Raw genomic sequence first — 16,637 nt, 5'->3', positions numbered from 1 at the left:
CTTAACAAGTCCTTGCCATTCACTCCAACTTTAGAAAGGATATACATTTATAATTTTGTGACTTATTCTAGGTACGGTATAGGTATAAGAAAATTTTAGTAAAAGAATGTCAGAGTTAGAAACACCTGAGGGGGACACCGGGTGGCCCAGCCCATTAAGAGTCTGCCTTAGGCTTAGGTCACCATCCCAGGTTCTAGGATCAAGTCCCACATTGGGCTCCCTGCTCAACGGGGAGCTTGCTTACCCCTCACCCTCTGCCCCTTCCCTTGCTTGTGTTCTCTATCTCTAATAAATAAATAAAATCTTCAAACAAAAAAAAAAAAAAAAAGAGAGAGAGAAAGAAATCACCAAAGAAAGAAATCACCACTACGAGAAGGTCACATTTCTTAATCTCCAAATAGTCCTAAAGAGGTTCTCTCATTCTCCACATGGCGGCAGGGCTCTGGGTGTTTTCATCTACCAAGAGTTCAGTGACAGGCATTTAATTTTGATAAACTGCTATTATCATTTAAATATTATGAAAAATCAGAAAAGGAGATTATCTATCTTTATTGTGGTTGCTTATGCTTAATCTTGTAATGAATCTGCAAAGGACAAAGAAAATGGATGGTTTAAAATAGTGGTTTTCAAAACTTTACCATACTGTTCTTAAAGAGGATGGCAGTTCAAAAGGAGTTACCTATTTTTTTTGTTTGTGGTTATTTGATTTGATAATAAAAATCTATAAAGTTTGGACAAAGAAGGTGAAAGGTTTCCACATAGTAGTTTCCAAAGACTTCTGAGCCTTTGAATCATCCAGGGAGGTTCTTAAACATTCTACATCCCAGGCATCCTTCACATCAGGCATACGAAGTCAGAATCTTTTGGGGTGTTCTATGGGGAAATGGTATTTAAAAAAAAAAAACCCTTCCCAGACAATTCTAACACACTCTCCCATAAGTGGTCCCAATTAGTGATGAGGTCACTGATCTAGAGGCTCAGAAGAGCATTTTAACACCTCCAGAGTTTATAGTTCAGAGTCAAGACTGGTTGCTTGGGGATAAAAATAAGAGAGACTAGTTCTAAAAAGTGGAGGCAAAATAGAATTCTGAGACAAAAATTTTGATTTATAACTATGTACACCCAGTATATTCGATTCTTAAGTTTTCCTCAGAGACCTTCAGAATTTACTAGAAAAATAACTATATGGAATATACTTTATATACAAGAATAGGATTTTGGTTTTTGTCTTACGAGAACATAACTAAGAAATCTTTTACTTGGCTTTTCTCCTACAATGTTCTAGTCTAGGATATACGTTGAAAATGGCTATTCATTTCTAGAAACAAAGAAAGCAAAACCAAATTGTCTAGTTCAACTAATTGAGTTTTTAAATTTCTTTGATTTTTACTTAATAAACAGAAAATTGTTTTGAGCTTCCCCGGGGTTTAATATATTTTTCTTTATGAAGTATTGACATACCAAATTGAGAGAAATGTAAAGACTCATTCAGCAAAAGGTGTTTCCAAATCCAACAAGGCCTATTTCTAAAAATTTAAATCCCCTATTCACAATATTCGTCTTAATCTCTGTGTTCTAGCTCCTGGGAGGCATAGCTAAGTAAGTTTCCTTAACTTCCTTAACTATTTGAGGATTCTTCTTCCAATTTTACACTAGCCAGGATTTTTTAACCTCAACTTTTGTGATATATATTTAATAGTATCTAAAGCCATCACTGACTTGTATGTTGTCTGATATAGGCTTCTGTAATTATCCTTTTTAGAAATAGTAATTTTTAAAAATCCTTTCTCTACTCTGGAAGTGATCCATGAAGCTGACCTATGGATTTCATAATTACAAGATAGAAGAGCAGATTTTAAAAAAATAATGAAGCAAATGATTTAACCAATAGATACTGCTCCCTGAAAGATAAAGAAGTAATTAGTTCTCTCTAGGCGTAGTAAATACAAACAAATACGCCCCCAGTCAATCACATGAGCTTGAAATCCTGGATTTGTTTTCCACCTGCACCCTCCCCATACTCTCCCTTTCCTTCTGTTGGCTTGATCACCAGGATCTGTTAGCATTTGTTCTGTTGATAAATCTACCATTCACTTCTCAGCTTCCACCATGATAGTCTGGTTCCAGTCACTCATCCTTAGGATTGCACACCCAATTTCTCCAACACTCTCCTTCACTGATCCTCAGTGTTATTTTTCTCCTTCTTCTTGATCTCATTCTTCAGTCCGAGCTATCCACAGCTGGATGAATAAGCCTCAAAGACTGGAACACTATGTCTCTTAAGTTTTTATCTATCACGTCTAAAGCTTTCCTATTTTATAATGAATTCACCCACGATTTTTTCAATGCTAGCCTCCTCCTTCCTGTCCTCTCTAGTTCTGTTGGGTTCTTTTCTTTATTTCCTAAGCTGACATGATGATTTTCATCCCATTGTAGGTCACAGAACCCTTGAGAAAACACTGCATCTAGGGACCATGTCTCCTAAAATAGACACACATAAGAATACTTTGGGGTAAAATGATTATATTGCTGTTATCACTGGTATCGCCAGACGACTTGAAATTATAACCTTATTAAATATACTAACTTTTATTGCTTCAAGGTCCTTTATTCTCATCTAATCACTTTTCAAACAACTGTTATTTACATTCTTCTCTTTCACCTTTTCTTTCACTTGCCTAATATGTATGCCTTCATCTTTTTTTTCTATTTCATTTCTGAGCCACATTTAATATCTTATGAGAATTGTATTCTGGTATTTTTCAGAATTATACAATTTCAGGGTATTATTTTACTGCTTGCCACTTGATTTAATTTTGGAAAGAGTATAGGAGGGCAATCTAAATGTTCCCTTTGTAGGTAGATAAACATTTGTATTTCTTTTTTCTTTTTGTTGTAATGATCACCACACTAAGTCTAGTTAACATCCATCAACATAGTTTACAATTTTTTTCTAGTGATGGGAACTTTTAAGATCTTACTGAGGAACTTTCAAATATGCAACACAGTATTATTAACTACAGTCACCATGCTGTACGTTACATCCCATGAGTTATTTATTTCACAACTGAAAGTTTATACATCTGACCCCCTTCGCCCATTTTGCCCACCAGGTCTTGATTGGAATACTGATGGGATGTTTTTCCTATTTCAGTTTTTCAGATGCAAAGTGTTCACTAGGCTATAACAACATGTTAGCTACTTTCTGTTAGTCTTTCCTGGTCCATTATAACCCATCTCCATCTGCATATTTGGGTTATTTGTTTTCATCTAAAAGAAAACAGTGATTATATTTCACTTAGAATGTGGCTTGTGCTCCATTTGCTCTGATCTCCCTGTCAGGAAGAGCATTTCTTTGTGTGTCTTTGTTGGCTGTCTTCCAGACATATCATCCTGCTCCAAATAAAGTCTTTCCTCCTCTTTCCTTTGCATAATTGGAGAGAAGTCCCACTCTTGGTCTCTGCAGACTCGCTTTCCTTGGCCATGGTATGTTGATCTTTGGTCTTCTCAACTCCTGACTCTCTCCCTGGGAGCCCCAGTCCTGTACCTCTCTCTGGACAATGGGGTCAGTCCCTGTCCTTGGAACATATTCCATCGGGTATGGCTGTGCTTGCCCCAGGGTCTCATGGAGATGGTGCTTTAGAAGTCAACTTTAGACTTCACTCCTTCAGATGAAGGAGTTCTGCCTGGAGCTCTGTTCCTTATTTCTTACACAAGTAGAACGGGAACTGTGGCCTCAACCTTAACTCTGCCCATCCATCCCATCTGTCCAGTTCCATCTGTGCTGAATCTACCAGAAATGCCTCGGAGTCCACACCCCATAAGCAAATGGACTTCTCTTCCCTGTGCTTGTGGGGTACAGGTTTCTAACTATATAAAGCCCTTTGATCATTTATTTGAAGTCTGCTACTGAAGCAAAAACCAGAATTAGACTCCTGGGCTCAAAAATCATTATTCCTAAAAGACCTTGCCTTTACTTACTTCCCCCCCCCCCCCACTTAACCACTTTTATAACATTCTTATTTTAGTTTTACACCAAGAAGTGTATTTTATCATCTTGATTTTAGATGAATTTGTTAAAGGTCAAGTCTTTACATACTGCAAAGGTTATATGTCCAAGATATCATTTTATCGTCCTTTATTCCTGTAAAAGAGGGAAAGTAATCCACAAATACTAAAAAGAAGGCAGATTTACTGCAGAAAGCAGATAAAACATCTTACTCAAATTTATATCTTTGGAAAATTAACTCGAATATTATTTTTTGTGGAACTCAGCATATCCATAATAATTTTGAGATTCTATTTAATTTTGATTATCAAATATTTTTTATAACCCAGGAATATCATTGTCTGGAATCTATTATGAACAAAATAACATCAATAAAAATAAATCCCTATACCCTATCTACCAGGACATTATTTGTAATGATGAAAAACTGAAAACCACAAATGTCCAATGACCAGAGGTACGGCCATAGAAGTGAGGCTATATTCATGGGCATAGTCATATACAGCTATTTCAAATTTTTTAAGTAAGAATACTGTATAGAATGAAAAAATGTTTATGCTAAGTATTAAATGGGAAGACCAGTATAAAAATTGTACAATAGCATGATTCCAACTATACAAAGTCATGTAGTTTTAAAAATACTATAGCAAATACATAGATATTATAATCATTTGTATTCAGTTATTAGGACTATGGATGTTTATTCTCTTTTGTCTATCATCTCTGTCATTGCTATCATGTCTGATTATTTTAAAATTCAAAGGATAAATTTTTAAAGGTTTGATGTTTGCATATGAAGACTTCTGAGGTGTAAAAGCTTCTTGTGTGGGTCTTTGAAGAAAGTAAAAACCATAACCATGATAGTTAACCTTTAAAATGTTGATACCATTTTGGGGGGACAATTCATCATTTTTTTAAGTTCAAGGTCATATTTTCCAAACCCAAACCACCAAATAAGACATCTCCTTGTCTATCCAGTGATTACATATTTGTCTTTCCTGATAGATTTTAGGGTCTGGCTCTCTTTTCCTCACTGAACCCCCTGCTCCTGGCCCAATGCCTGGCTTACAAGGAGGATATAATGTTGTGGATAAATGTATTTTCTTCACAAACTCGAAATCCACATGTGACTCTTCCCCTGAGATAAATTTACACAGCCATGAAAATTCTGAAATTATAGCAGCATCATTGATAAATGACAAGACAAATATGTATGTGCATGCCCAGGTGTGTGCACACACGTGCACGTGCACACATAATGAATACAGGAAAGAGAAGGAAATGGAACACACTTCAAAGCAATACCACCCTCAAAGAAGAAGAAAATGCAACTCAAACCTTCAGGTCTTTAAACTGCAAGGAAATTATATAATGTTGAGGAAGATTTTTTTTTTCTTTTTAGAGTACATCTTTCCTCTTTTGAATATCTTTCAAGTCATATCTAACGTTGTAACTATACGACCGCCACTTCACAAGACATGACCGGTCTTCAGTTTTTAGAGGTTCTAGCATGGTCCTTCTCGGGGACAGCACATCTGTTTTGCCACGATGTCGTGTCTTCTGTGAACAGGAAAGGGGTGCAAGGAGCCTGTTCACTTTTTAATTTTCTCCCAAGCCTGATTGTTCCTTCACTTCATTTGGTTTTAGCCACAGCTGAGTCAAAATGATACCACAGAAGAATAAGAATCCAAACTAGAGAGGCCCACTGCACAAAACCCCACCAATTAGGAGACAGGATTTTGTTGTAGAGATGGAGGAAGCTATGATTGTTATTTAGAACTGCTGAAACTCGGTCTCTGAATGTAAAAAGCCACTGCTGCTTTCTACTTGCCTTGGGAATAACCACCAGAGTCCACCCTGTCCTTTCCTACTTAATTTCCAATCAAATCACAGTTGTAGCTATGAAGATGGGAATCAGAAAACTGTCAAAGTATAGCCACCTGTTAATTTCTGATCCCTGCTAGTCTCCTCCATCCTTGGCCTTTTTCAAACAGTCACTGGTACCCAACTCCCATTTCAGCACCAGGGAAATCTGGGCCTAGCTGATGACTACACACACACACACACACACACACACACACGAGATGAAGACTATAACCTTAACAGGGGCCTAAGCCTGCGTGTGCACAAGTAGGCGTCCTTGATAACACATTCCCTGACAATTATGCTCGAAACTGAAAGATTGATCCTATGGTATCTCAAGAATCATAAGGACCCGAGTTCAGAGTTATCAGCCATCCTTAGGGAAAAAATTCTGAATCAGAGGGACACGCTCTTCCTTGTTCAGGGCCCTGGGCCCATCTTAAGATCCGAGCCAGCTCTTAAGGGCTCAGTGACAAAACGCTGTTGCTTTGGCAGAACACTGCTTTGCTGCCCGTGTGGCCACCCTAATGACAGCTGCTCAACCAGGCCCATTAATAAAATGAGGGCTCCGAAGCACAGAGCAAGCCGCAGGAGCGGGGTGGGGTGGGCAAGGCCCCGGCCCCCCGGGGGGACCTGCGGGAGCAGGGCTGCCTCCCCCGCCCCCGCCGCGTGGCCCGCCCTCACGTGCCGAGAGGCCGCCGCATCCCGGGCCACCTGCCCCCGGTGCCCAGCGGGGCAGGCCCGCACCCCGCGGCCCTGGCTCGGGCGCCCACCCGAGCGCTGCCCAGGGCCCGGGCGGGGAAGGCGCATCCCGCCGCAGGGGCGCAGAGGCGCCTCGCGGCCGCCCGGCCCCCGCCCATCTCCCCCTCCCCGCGGCCGCAGGAGCGCCCCGTCCGCCCCCCGCCCCCGCCCGGCGAGGGCCACCGGCGCGCGCCCGGGCCTCGGGCGGCCGCGACCAACCTGTAACCCCAGTGCTCGCAGCGGTCATGGTGCCGCGGGCGCGGCGGCGGAGGCGGCGGCGGCGGCGGGCCAGGCGCGGCGCCCACCCGCGGGTACGCGGTCCCTCACCTCCCGCGCTCCCTCGGCGCGCGCCACCGGCCGGGGCCGCGGCTCTGCGCTCTGCGCTCGGCGTGCAGGTGCGCGCTGCTGCCGGCCGGGCGCGGGGCTGCGGGCCACCGCTGGGGGTCGGGGCTTTTTGGCTCTCGGCTTTTTTTTTTTCTTTTCTGTCTTTTTTGCTCCTTATTTTCTTTCTTTCTTTTTTTTTTTCTTTTATTTCTCTTTTTTTTTTTTTTTTTTTTTAAATCAGAGTTGCAGCCGGCTGGAGGGAGGAAATGGCAAAGCAGGCCTGAGCTGCCCTTGGAGGGGAGCGGGAGGGTCAGTGCTGGCAGGTGCCTTCCCTCCGGCTGCCACCTGCGGTGAGTCTCCCAGCAACAGCTAATTCTCCTCCGCAGGCTCCTCTTGTGGTCTTGGCCTGAGTGCACTGGAGCTGGGCACCCGCGGGGCACAGGCGGGGCTCGTGTGCGTGCGTGTGTGAGCGTGTGCGGTTGTGAGTGACCTGGTCTTCCTGGACATAGTTTCTGAGGACGCGGACTACTGTTCACCCTTGAGGATGAAATTGCAAAATAATGAGTGTATGGGTGACATTTATCATAGTCTTCTCTTTTTTTTTATAATAAATTTATTTTTTATCGGTGTTCAATTTGCCAACATACAGAATAACACCCAGTGCTCATCCCGTCAAGTGCCCCCCTCAGTGCCCATCATCCCATTCACCCCCACCCCCCGGCCTCCTCCCCTTCCACCACCCCTAGTTCGTTTCCCGGAGTTAGGGGTCTTTATATCATAGTCTTCTAAACATGATAGCATTTCCCCTTAAAATATTTCGCTATGTGGCTCAGGCGCCGATGTCCATCCAAAAATCGATGGTTACTTCCATGCACGGTAAGTGACCGGGACAAGAAGCCTCATCTGATGTCTTCTGAGGCTTCCAGCTGACCAGGTTTAGGGAAATCTTGGAATCTTCAACACCATACTGAGGCCCAGGTGACATCTCTCTGGGCTGCACTCTCTGAAAAGTTCAATCAGGGGCTGGCATCTTGCCTTGCAGTGAGATAATAAACCCACCAAGGAACCCTTGAGGAGTGATTTAAACATCATACACACAGACGCATAAATAGAAGGAGAGAGAAAACGGAATGAAATCAGAACTCCTAAACAACAACAACAAAAAAATCGCCTATCAGAAAATATTATAGCCCGGGGGATGGAAGTAAAGTCACAAGCACACAGTTTTAAAATGTATTTTCTGGCTATGTATATTTAATTAAGTTACATCTAGAAAAGAAACCTAGGCACAATCCATTCACTTTAGGCCAATATTAGCACTTTATTTTTTAAAGGAAATTTAAAAATAATTGGCATTTCATGTAGAATAATTTTTTTCAAATATCTGAAAATTTCAGAAAGAACAACTATATAAAAATCTAAGTTCCCAATAAATGATGAAACCATGTGGAAATAGTCTTCACAACACAATATGGAAAGTAATTTAAACAACAATAAATCCATAAACAATTTGTTTAGAAAAACTAACAACTTGTTTAATCATCTTAAAACACGGCTCTCAATTGTTTGATTTAATGCTAGTTTATTTCAGTTTGTATCTCTAAAATATATAGCTGTGCATATTTTTTTTAGAATTCATCAAGTCAGAACAGTTAAAAAATCCTATTAATGAAATAATTAAAGATCAAGATTTACAAATGTGAAAGAAGTAATAAAGGCATCAATTTTACTGATCTTAGCACCACTCCTCACCAATCAGGCGTTACACACCTTTCTCTGTCGCTGATTAAATTACGGCTGTGTAAGTATCTATAATTCACCAATAGGTGCCAAACAATCCCACGAAAGGTGTAAAAGGTTTTGGGAAACCCATGGACTGCAATGAAGTAGTAATAGAAAAGCTGACCTCAGGCCTCCTGGAATCTGTAGGAAGTCAGCATATATGGAAGTTGACATCATAGAAGGCAAATACTTAATGTTCCAAAATCACTTTATCCCTCTACCTGCTCATCATCCCTTGGGTTTTTTTGTAAGTAAAATTAGGGAAAGCCAACAGGCTCTGTACTATATTTATTGCTGTAATTCAGTGAAAATGATTTGCTATTCTCTGAGTTCAATATAATTCACAGATGTGTGTTGTTTGACTTGCAAAACAATTTTGACAAATTAAAATCAATTACTGACATTGAAAACCATGAGGTTTTTAGTTTGTCCTGAAAAATAGGAAGATCTGGCTGGGTCAGGTATACATTTCCATATGGCAAAGAGCCACTGGAGATGTCCTGTGTCTCCTTTACAGAGGCACATTCCTCCCATTTGCTCCTACCCCCGAGCCTGTTTCAATGCCTGGCCCCAGGAGGCATTTGAGTGTGAGAGCCTGTACAGTTAAATCTGTATTCAACAGTATGAGATCAGGGAAGGGACCCTGTCAAACAGAGAACTGTCAAACACAGGAAACTTTACAATCCAGAGGATGAAGCCAGGCTAATGTACTACCAAGACAGTAAACTATGAATTGGAGAAAATTGTGTTCATAGTCTGGCAAGGGCTTTGGAATGGCAGTAACTATGAAACTCAAGATAGTAAGAATGTAATGAAAATGAGTTGTTTTCTTCTCACTAACTCATCTGTCCCTACTGCTTATTTCCACCTAAAATTAGTATCCCACTTGACACCATAGTGAGTAGCTGAGAAAATAATAACAATTGCTAAAAGAGAAATTTAAATATCCATAGGGGATCAGGCTCCTGGGTGGCTCAGTTAAGGGCTGGACTCTGGATCTCAGCTCAGGTCTTGATATTAGGGTTGTGAGTTCAAGTCCCGCACTGGGCACCAAGCTGGATGTGGAGCCTACTTATCTAAACATAAATTAAAAAAAAAATACTTAAAAAATAAAAATAAACATCCATGGAGGGAATGCCATGTGCTTTATGGGAATATAGGAACTTATTTGACTCCAGGATTCTGTTAGATTTATGTGTAGATGACACTGAGGTTAAGATTGATTCTAGTCTGTACACATTTGTTTATATTGTGTGATTTCAGGGTTCACGTATGGCCCACTTGCCACTAAATTTTGATATGATTAAATTTTCTCTGTTAAAGACACTTTGGGCAGGGAAATGGATGGTCCAAAAGACCTACTTTAAAAATATAAACAGGCTAAGCAGGAGGCATCTAGTGCTTGCTAACTCATAGATTAGCATGTTCAGAATTTAGTTTAGGCAGAATAGATGCATTTTGATAATAGAAAGCCTGAGGGAGGCTTACCGCAGTGTGGTTCCTAGATGTGCCAGCAGGAAGCATGATATTGAGTGTCTCTGGGGGGTCGTCTTGTCTCCTCATGAATCAGCTTCCAGGCAACCACGAAACATTCATTCACCACTTAAATATTGCAAGGCTTTGGAAGACACCTTAGATGTTACTTTTTCCTTAAGGCAATATTTCCAAACCTTTCTTGATAATAAGGATCACTAGGGTGATCTTAAATATTTCCATGGAAATTCTGCTTAAGGATCTCTGGAATGAGTCTTGCAACTATGGAGAATCTGTCTTAATCAAACAAGAATCCCTTTGAGCAAGGTCATTCCAGTAGTTGGCACTGATCTCTGATCATTTCTTTCTTAATAGACCAAAATGGACTTGCCCACTCTCTTCCCTTTCCTGTAAGCCCCATGAATCTCCATCATCATATGGACACTGGACAAGTTCTGGAATCCTGACAGACCAACCCTGAACTTAAGTTGTAGCTATGTTATCTGAAGCACTGAAAAACATGTGAGTGCAACTAGGTGGTCAAGAACCATCTGCTGAGTCAGATTTGAGGTCTTTCCAAGGTCATGAGGCCATTTACTGTTTCAAGAAGTTCCCATTTGCATTTATAAATCAGTCATAGATAGGGGGTAGGCTTATCACATGGCTCAACAGCAACTACAAGAAGGAAAGATGACATTAAACTTCAAACAGATAGAAGCTATAACTCTTAAAATGGGCTGAAATATGGAGGAAGAAATTTAATCAATTAGTCTTATGAGAAGATAAGCTGCCTAATCATGGAGGACGGATTCCAGAGGACAAGCTGGAATTGGAGAATCATACAGCAAAAAGTAAGTGGGTCCTCACATTATGCTTACTTTACAGATTAATTTTAAAAAGACTCAAAACTCACCATGTTGTTCTACTTTAGACTATGTTTTCAAAGAAAAGACTGTGAAATAAGATATAAACAATAATACCTGTGAAGCACTTATTGGGGGAACAGAGCAGAGGTCGCCTTGTCCTGAGTGGTAACTGAGCCAATCGCCCAGAGAAGCTGGTAGATTCCTGAAAACAAAGGTCCTGTTTCAGGAGAGTCACTTGGTAATGAAATGATGTATGTACTATTTCATAATAAAAACTTCTACCAGAGAGAACTAAATCTTTCAGTTCTGAAAATAACCTTGAAGGTCTTATTTATTGTATAAAATATCTTGTAAGTTTGTGGTAACCAGGGGCCCAGGAACCACCCCCAGGTTGGTGGGCTAGGGCACTTTGCAAGGCAAGCCACCCAAAGGTCCTAGCCCACAAGTGAGGGATCTGGAAGGAGTGAGAGATAAGAGGGCTGTTGAGCATCACTTATGAGCTCTGTGGTGAGCTGCAACAGTAGGCGCTGCTCATCTTGATAATCTTCTCTGGTAAACTGTCCAGGAAATGGAACCAACTAGAATCCCAGAGAAACTGTTCCTGGATGGAATAAACAATACGAGAAGCATATAGATCTGAATGAAGAACACAGAGAAGACAAGGGAGACAGGTGCTAGATCCCATAGATGCCACACCCAAGCCTCTCTAACAGGCCAGGGCACCCATCCACAGCTGCCGTTAGGATTAGTGCGGACTTCTCATAGCTGCCCCCTTATTCAGAGAATGGTGCTCTTTCGAATGGGGGATGACTTCACTTGGAAGATGTGCCTCCGCTGCCTCCCTGGCAGCAGCAGCCTGAAGCCAAAGACAAATGGATAGGTTTGCACCAAGACCCAGCCTCTTGCTTCCAAGAGGACCAACTCTGGTATCATTCATTCCCAGAGCTCCCCACTGGTCCTGGCAGAAACCAGTGTCCATCTGATGCCTGCATCTTTCCTTGGCTCCTTCCCCTGCTCATTTGAGTTGGTCCTGGCACTTGGAGGCTCCTCGCCTCCTACCCTGTCCTAGGAATGTACATTCTGTCCACCATTCCCACAGTGAGAACCATTTTCCGGGACGCAGTCTTAAGAAAGCAAAGCGTTGCTGAGACCATCTGGATAGTATACATGACTGCAACCAAAGAAGGCCTCTATTTAACCTTGTAAGATTCTGGCAAGAGGGTGTGGAGATCCACTCATCTTGTGGCCACCCAGACAAGCTTCTGGATAAGTAAGTTCCCTTGTTTATTGCCTGCCACCTACTGTTCTGGAGCGGCCTTCCTTCACTCCTGCTTTGTTCTCTGTGCTGGAGCCCATTCCACATTTCACCTGGCAACTCCTGAGGTTTCAAACCAACACATATACCAGGCCCTACTGGTATAAATAAAATTCAGGTTTTATTCTTCCCAAAACTTTGGAAACAAACAGCTGATAAAATTACGAAAATAATTATTGCTAGGTTTATCAAATGGAGAACACACGGGCATGGTTTTTATACATTTTGTTACAATTCTTGGTGTTCAAGACACAGAAGGGATACATGTTAATAATGCTACCAGCTCTGGACTTCTTATTTCACAAATGACAGCTGCTCCAAGATTCAAGTGTATTTTTTTTTTTTTAAACATGATAACCTAGTTGTACAGCTTGGGTTCAGGTGAGCAAAGGTAGGAATGATGCAATCTGTTTTTTCCCTGGGTCATAGTGCAGCCTGGTGAGTAATATGGTTATCTTCAAGCTCAGTGCAATAGTAGCAATGCTCCTTGTGAAGGTTTATTTATTTTACATCATATTATTTCTACAAGTATTAACATATACATATATTAATATACACATATTTATACACACATATATATGTGTACATATATCTGTTTTGGCTGAAATTAAAAAATATAATTTAACAAGATAAAGTCAGGTTTATGCTACTTTTTAAAGTCAGTGAGTCTTGGGATAACACAGATTTCTTAATATTTTGTAGTCCTTCTATTTATGGAAGATACCCACCAAGTGAGAAAGAGAAATGAGAAAATATATCATCGGGAGGGAAAAAATGACAAAGCCATTTGGAACCAGATTAGGTAAATAAAAAGATTCTTTAAGAAATGTGCATAGTTTGTCTCCCAAACTATTCCACCTCACTAACCCTAGTGGCAACCTGCAAACTTGGTGTTGAGATGTTTACATTTGGAATCTATCAAAATACAACTATTTATTAAAGAGTATAAGTAGCTGAGGGAAATTTGTGAAAGATACAGGAAATATATTCACCTGATAGGTTATTCTACATTAATATTTACAAAGGATGAATTGAGCCTATTCTTCTTTTTCTCCAGTCTTTTTATTAAAATTATTTATAAACATGTATCTTGCCACTTGGATTTTAAGACACTTAGAGAAAGTAATCTAATTTTATAAGCCTCTGCATCCCTATTTTTCCTTGTTTAGTATGTTTTTACCTGGTAAGGTATTTAATCAGTATTTATTTAATGAATTAACAAAATGCCAATTAGTTCACAGATTCAATTGTTGAAGATTTTAATGCTTTGTATGAATAATTTCCCTTGGATGCAATAGGTATTTTTAGTGAGGCAGTAGAATATTTTTATATTAGGAGCTGAAAATTTTCCATTCTCTGACCAGAAACCAATCTCAAAACACAGCCGTGATAATGTCTAATTACTGAACCACCAGGGAACCGAAGCTTCCTATTTTAGTGTGAAAATAAAATAGAGGATGATGTTGAATAAGTATGTCCTCATTAGTCTTCAAAACATTCTCACATTGTGAGACTGGAAAGAGCCTTCAGAGGCCATTGGACTCAGCATCCACATCTAGGCAGGATGGTAACTAAATTATACCAAAAACACTGTTGCTTTCTTATATAAGAATCTCCTTGGAAAAAATTTATAAAGTTTTCCCAATGTTATATAGCAAAATAAAAATTACAGATGTGATCTGTTTGCTGTGTTTTTATTACATCAAGCCATTGGTGTAATGGGTCTTTGTAACTAAATTTAAGGACTCAAGCAATGGTTTTCTTGTTATCAAGAGTCTTCCCCAAATCCAATGATTGAAGAGTTAATTCATTTTCCCAAATAAGTCATCAGAAATCAAATTCTTTGACTGAAGCCTATTTCCTGCCTTTGTCATATTACAAGTGGATATAAAATGATTGCTTGACATGAATTCTGCTATGTATTTGAGTATATGTTTATGTATTATTATTATTATGTGTACATGATTTTTTAAATTGACAAAGGAAGTCACTGAAGTTAGCCTAATCTACTTTTTCTCCAAATTAAGTAATTCATTTCCTCTTGATGAATTATTCAATATGGAGCCACAACTCGTAGATCACTGGAAATGATTACCTTTTTTGGTCATAAACAGTTGAATAATAGTAATTGCTTATGGTTTAAATTAACATATCCCACAGAATGTTAGGTGCTACATGTAGTACACAGAAAACATATATGTTATCTTAGTCTGAATTTCTCAGAAGCAGACGTTGGAATGAATATTTATGTGCAATTAATTTTAAAGCAAGTGCTCCCAGAGGAGATTGACATGGAAGTGGAGGAAGCATCACAGCAAGAGGAAGAAGGCAGACAACTGTACAATTTTAGACAAAAGACCCACAGAGAATAAGGTTTATCATGATTACACAAAGGGATACTGGCTTTAACTTTTGCCTCAGAGTTGTCTAAATCAGGCAAATTTGCTGGGCTTTTCCCCAACTGGTTTCAGGTGAGTAAGCAAGGTCGTGGGAAGAAAGATGGTGAGGGAATAAAAATGAACAGCAGGCACTTCTGGCTGCAGGCACCTGTTGGCAGAGTGGCCCCAACAGTCCAAGGGCGGTGGCCAGAAGAATATCTGCAGGTGCTATTCTTTGAAGGTACACTAAAGGGGCTCCATCCACACTAATAAAAGTTTCGAATCTAAGGGAACCTGGGCAGGACAGCTCTGCTACTTGTAATAGATGCCATTAGGATGTTGAGAAAATGTAACCGACACATATAAGGCAGTCATATTACAACATAAAAAGTAAATAACTGTCACTGTAAGTCCAACATAAATTGAGATCATGGAGATTTTTTACATGGGCTGAAGGAGATTGAACAGACTTGTTTGTGGAAGATGTTGACGTCATATAGATTTCCAAAAAGCCAGAAGATTTAACTGCATGGAAGAGAGGAGAGGGCCTTTTTGAGTGGATGAAAAAGCAAAATTTTGCAGATGGGAAAGCACACATTGGGAAGGCATGAGGAGTCCAGAAATTTTGTTAGGGAGGAACTCCTGGGAAAAGGAAAGGCAGATAGCCGTCAGACTACTCTGCCAACCTGACATTGCTCTTTGCTAGTCCCACAGGAAGCTCTTGCGCAGTGATCATCCCTTAGAGCTTACTGTATGGGCAGAAATGGCTGCGCTTTCTTACCTCATCCTTATCCAGTCAGTGATACGCTATCTCAACAAAAGCATGACCTTGGCTAGAAAGCTAAGGATTCTAAGCAAAGGTTATGATTGAATGCAAGGTGTGAGAAGTTGTGGGAGTGTGTGACACAATATCCTTGACTGTAGGGATGGAATAGGAACCACATTTGTAATCATGAGAAATATTAGAAATTGTGAGAAACATTCCTTGGATCTGTCCTCTTTGTTGATATTTGTTCTTGGATCTCAATCCTGGTATCATTCTTGATGGCACTTAATAAATGAACACTAAATGTGTTTCTTTTGAATGAATAGCTGAATGATCACAGGCAGTGAATGTTTCTACAGCAAGGGTATGGAATGTTCCAGTGTTCAAGGTGAATCAAAGACTACTGACTTGCCTGTGGACAAGTGACAGGGAAGCAAAAGTGGCTAAAATGGAAAATGGAAGAGTGCGGGACAAATCTCACCTGCTTTGTCATTTGACCTAAGACTAATTCTGTTCCAAAAGAAGCAACTGACTTTATGCACATATGACTTATCTATAATTAACTAACATTGTCATCTTGGTTTATTTGCCTGACTTTTGTGAGCAACATATTTCCACCATATGAAGTTGTAAGAATTAAGATAAAATATCAATCTTGTTGATCCTCAGAGGCAAATATTTTTTTTCAAAATATGAAAAAATTTGGGATGCCTGGGTGGCTCAGGGCGTGGTCTGGGGGTTCTGAGATCAAGTTCCACATTCGGTTCCCTTTGAGGAGCCTGCTTCTCCCCATGCCTGTGTTCCTACCTCTCTTTCTGTGTCTCTTGTGAATAAATAAATAAAACCTTTAAAAAAGTATGAAAAAATTTTGGGGACGCCTGAGTGGCTCAGTAGGTTAAATGCCTGACTCTTGATTTTGGTTCAAGTCATGATTTCAGGGTTGTGAGATCGAGCCCCATATTGAACTCCACCCTAGGCATGTAGGCTGCTTAAGATTCTCTCTCTCTCTCTCTCTCTCTCTCTCCTTCTATACCCACCTCCAAAACTATGAATTTTTTTTCACATTTAAGAAAAATCTGAAATCAGATCAATGGCAATTGATTGCATCTTGCAGTATCTG

General features: G+C 40.2%; 1 protein-coding gene and 1 long non-coding RNA gene across 8 annotated transcripts in view; one reads left to right on the top strand and one right to left on the bottom strand.

The window, feature by feature from the left end:
* NALCN (sodium leak channel, non-selective) overlaps positions 1-10,643 on the bottom strand; it is a 320,799-nt gene extending 310,156 nt beyond the window's left edge. For 3 of the 5 annotated variants that reach the window (XM_072782467.1, XM_072782462.1, XM_072782463.1), the window contains exon 1: positions 10,208-10,643. In XM_072782467.1, coding sequence (XP_072638568.1) covers positions 10,208-10,282 — 75 coding nt within the window. In that variant the 5' untranslated portion in view covers positions 10,283-10,643. Of the gene's footprint in view, positions 1-6,832; positions 7,064-10,207 lie in introns of those variants that run through there. The other 2 variants (XM_072782465.1, XM_072782464.1) reach the window with 2 other exon arrangements.
* LOC140607876 (uncharacterized) lies at positions 8,921-16,179 on the top strand. 3 transcript variants are annotated; one of them, XR_012009786.1, is made up of 6 exons: positions 8,921-8,966; positions 10,568-11,043; positions 11,124-11,309; positions 12,158-12,328; positions 13,076-13,175; positions 14,641-16,179. It is a non-coding gene; the product is annotated as an uncharacterized lncRNA (long non-coding RNA). The 3 variants fall into 3 exon arrangements; XR_012009787.1 differs by lacking the exon at positions 12,158-12,328; XR_012009785.1 differs by lacking the exons at positions 12,158-12,328; positions 13,076-13,175; positions 14,641-16,179 and having other exon boundaries at positions 11,124-11,374.
* Positions 16,180-16,637: the final 458 nt, after the last annotated feature.

This window comes from Canis lupus, chromosome 17 (genome assembly GCF_048164855.1).
Source record: "Canis lupus baileyi chromosome 17, mCanLup2.hap1, whole genome shotgun sequence".
Taxonomy (NCBI): Eukaryota; Metazoa; Chordata; class Mammalia; order Carnivora; family Canidae; genus Canis; species Canis lupus.
This window is presented reverse-complemented; position numbering and strand designations above follow the sequence as displayed.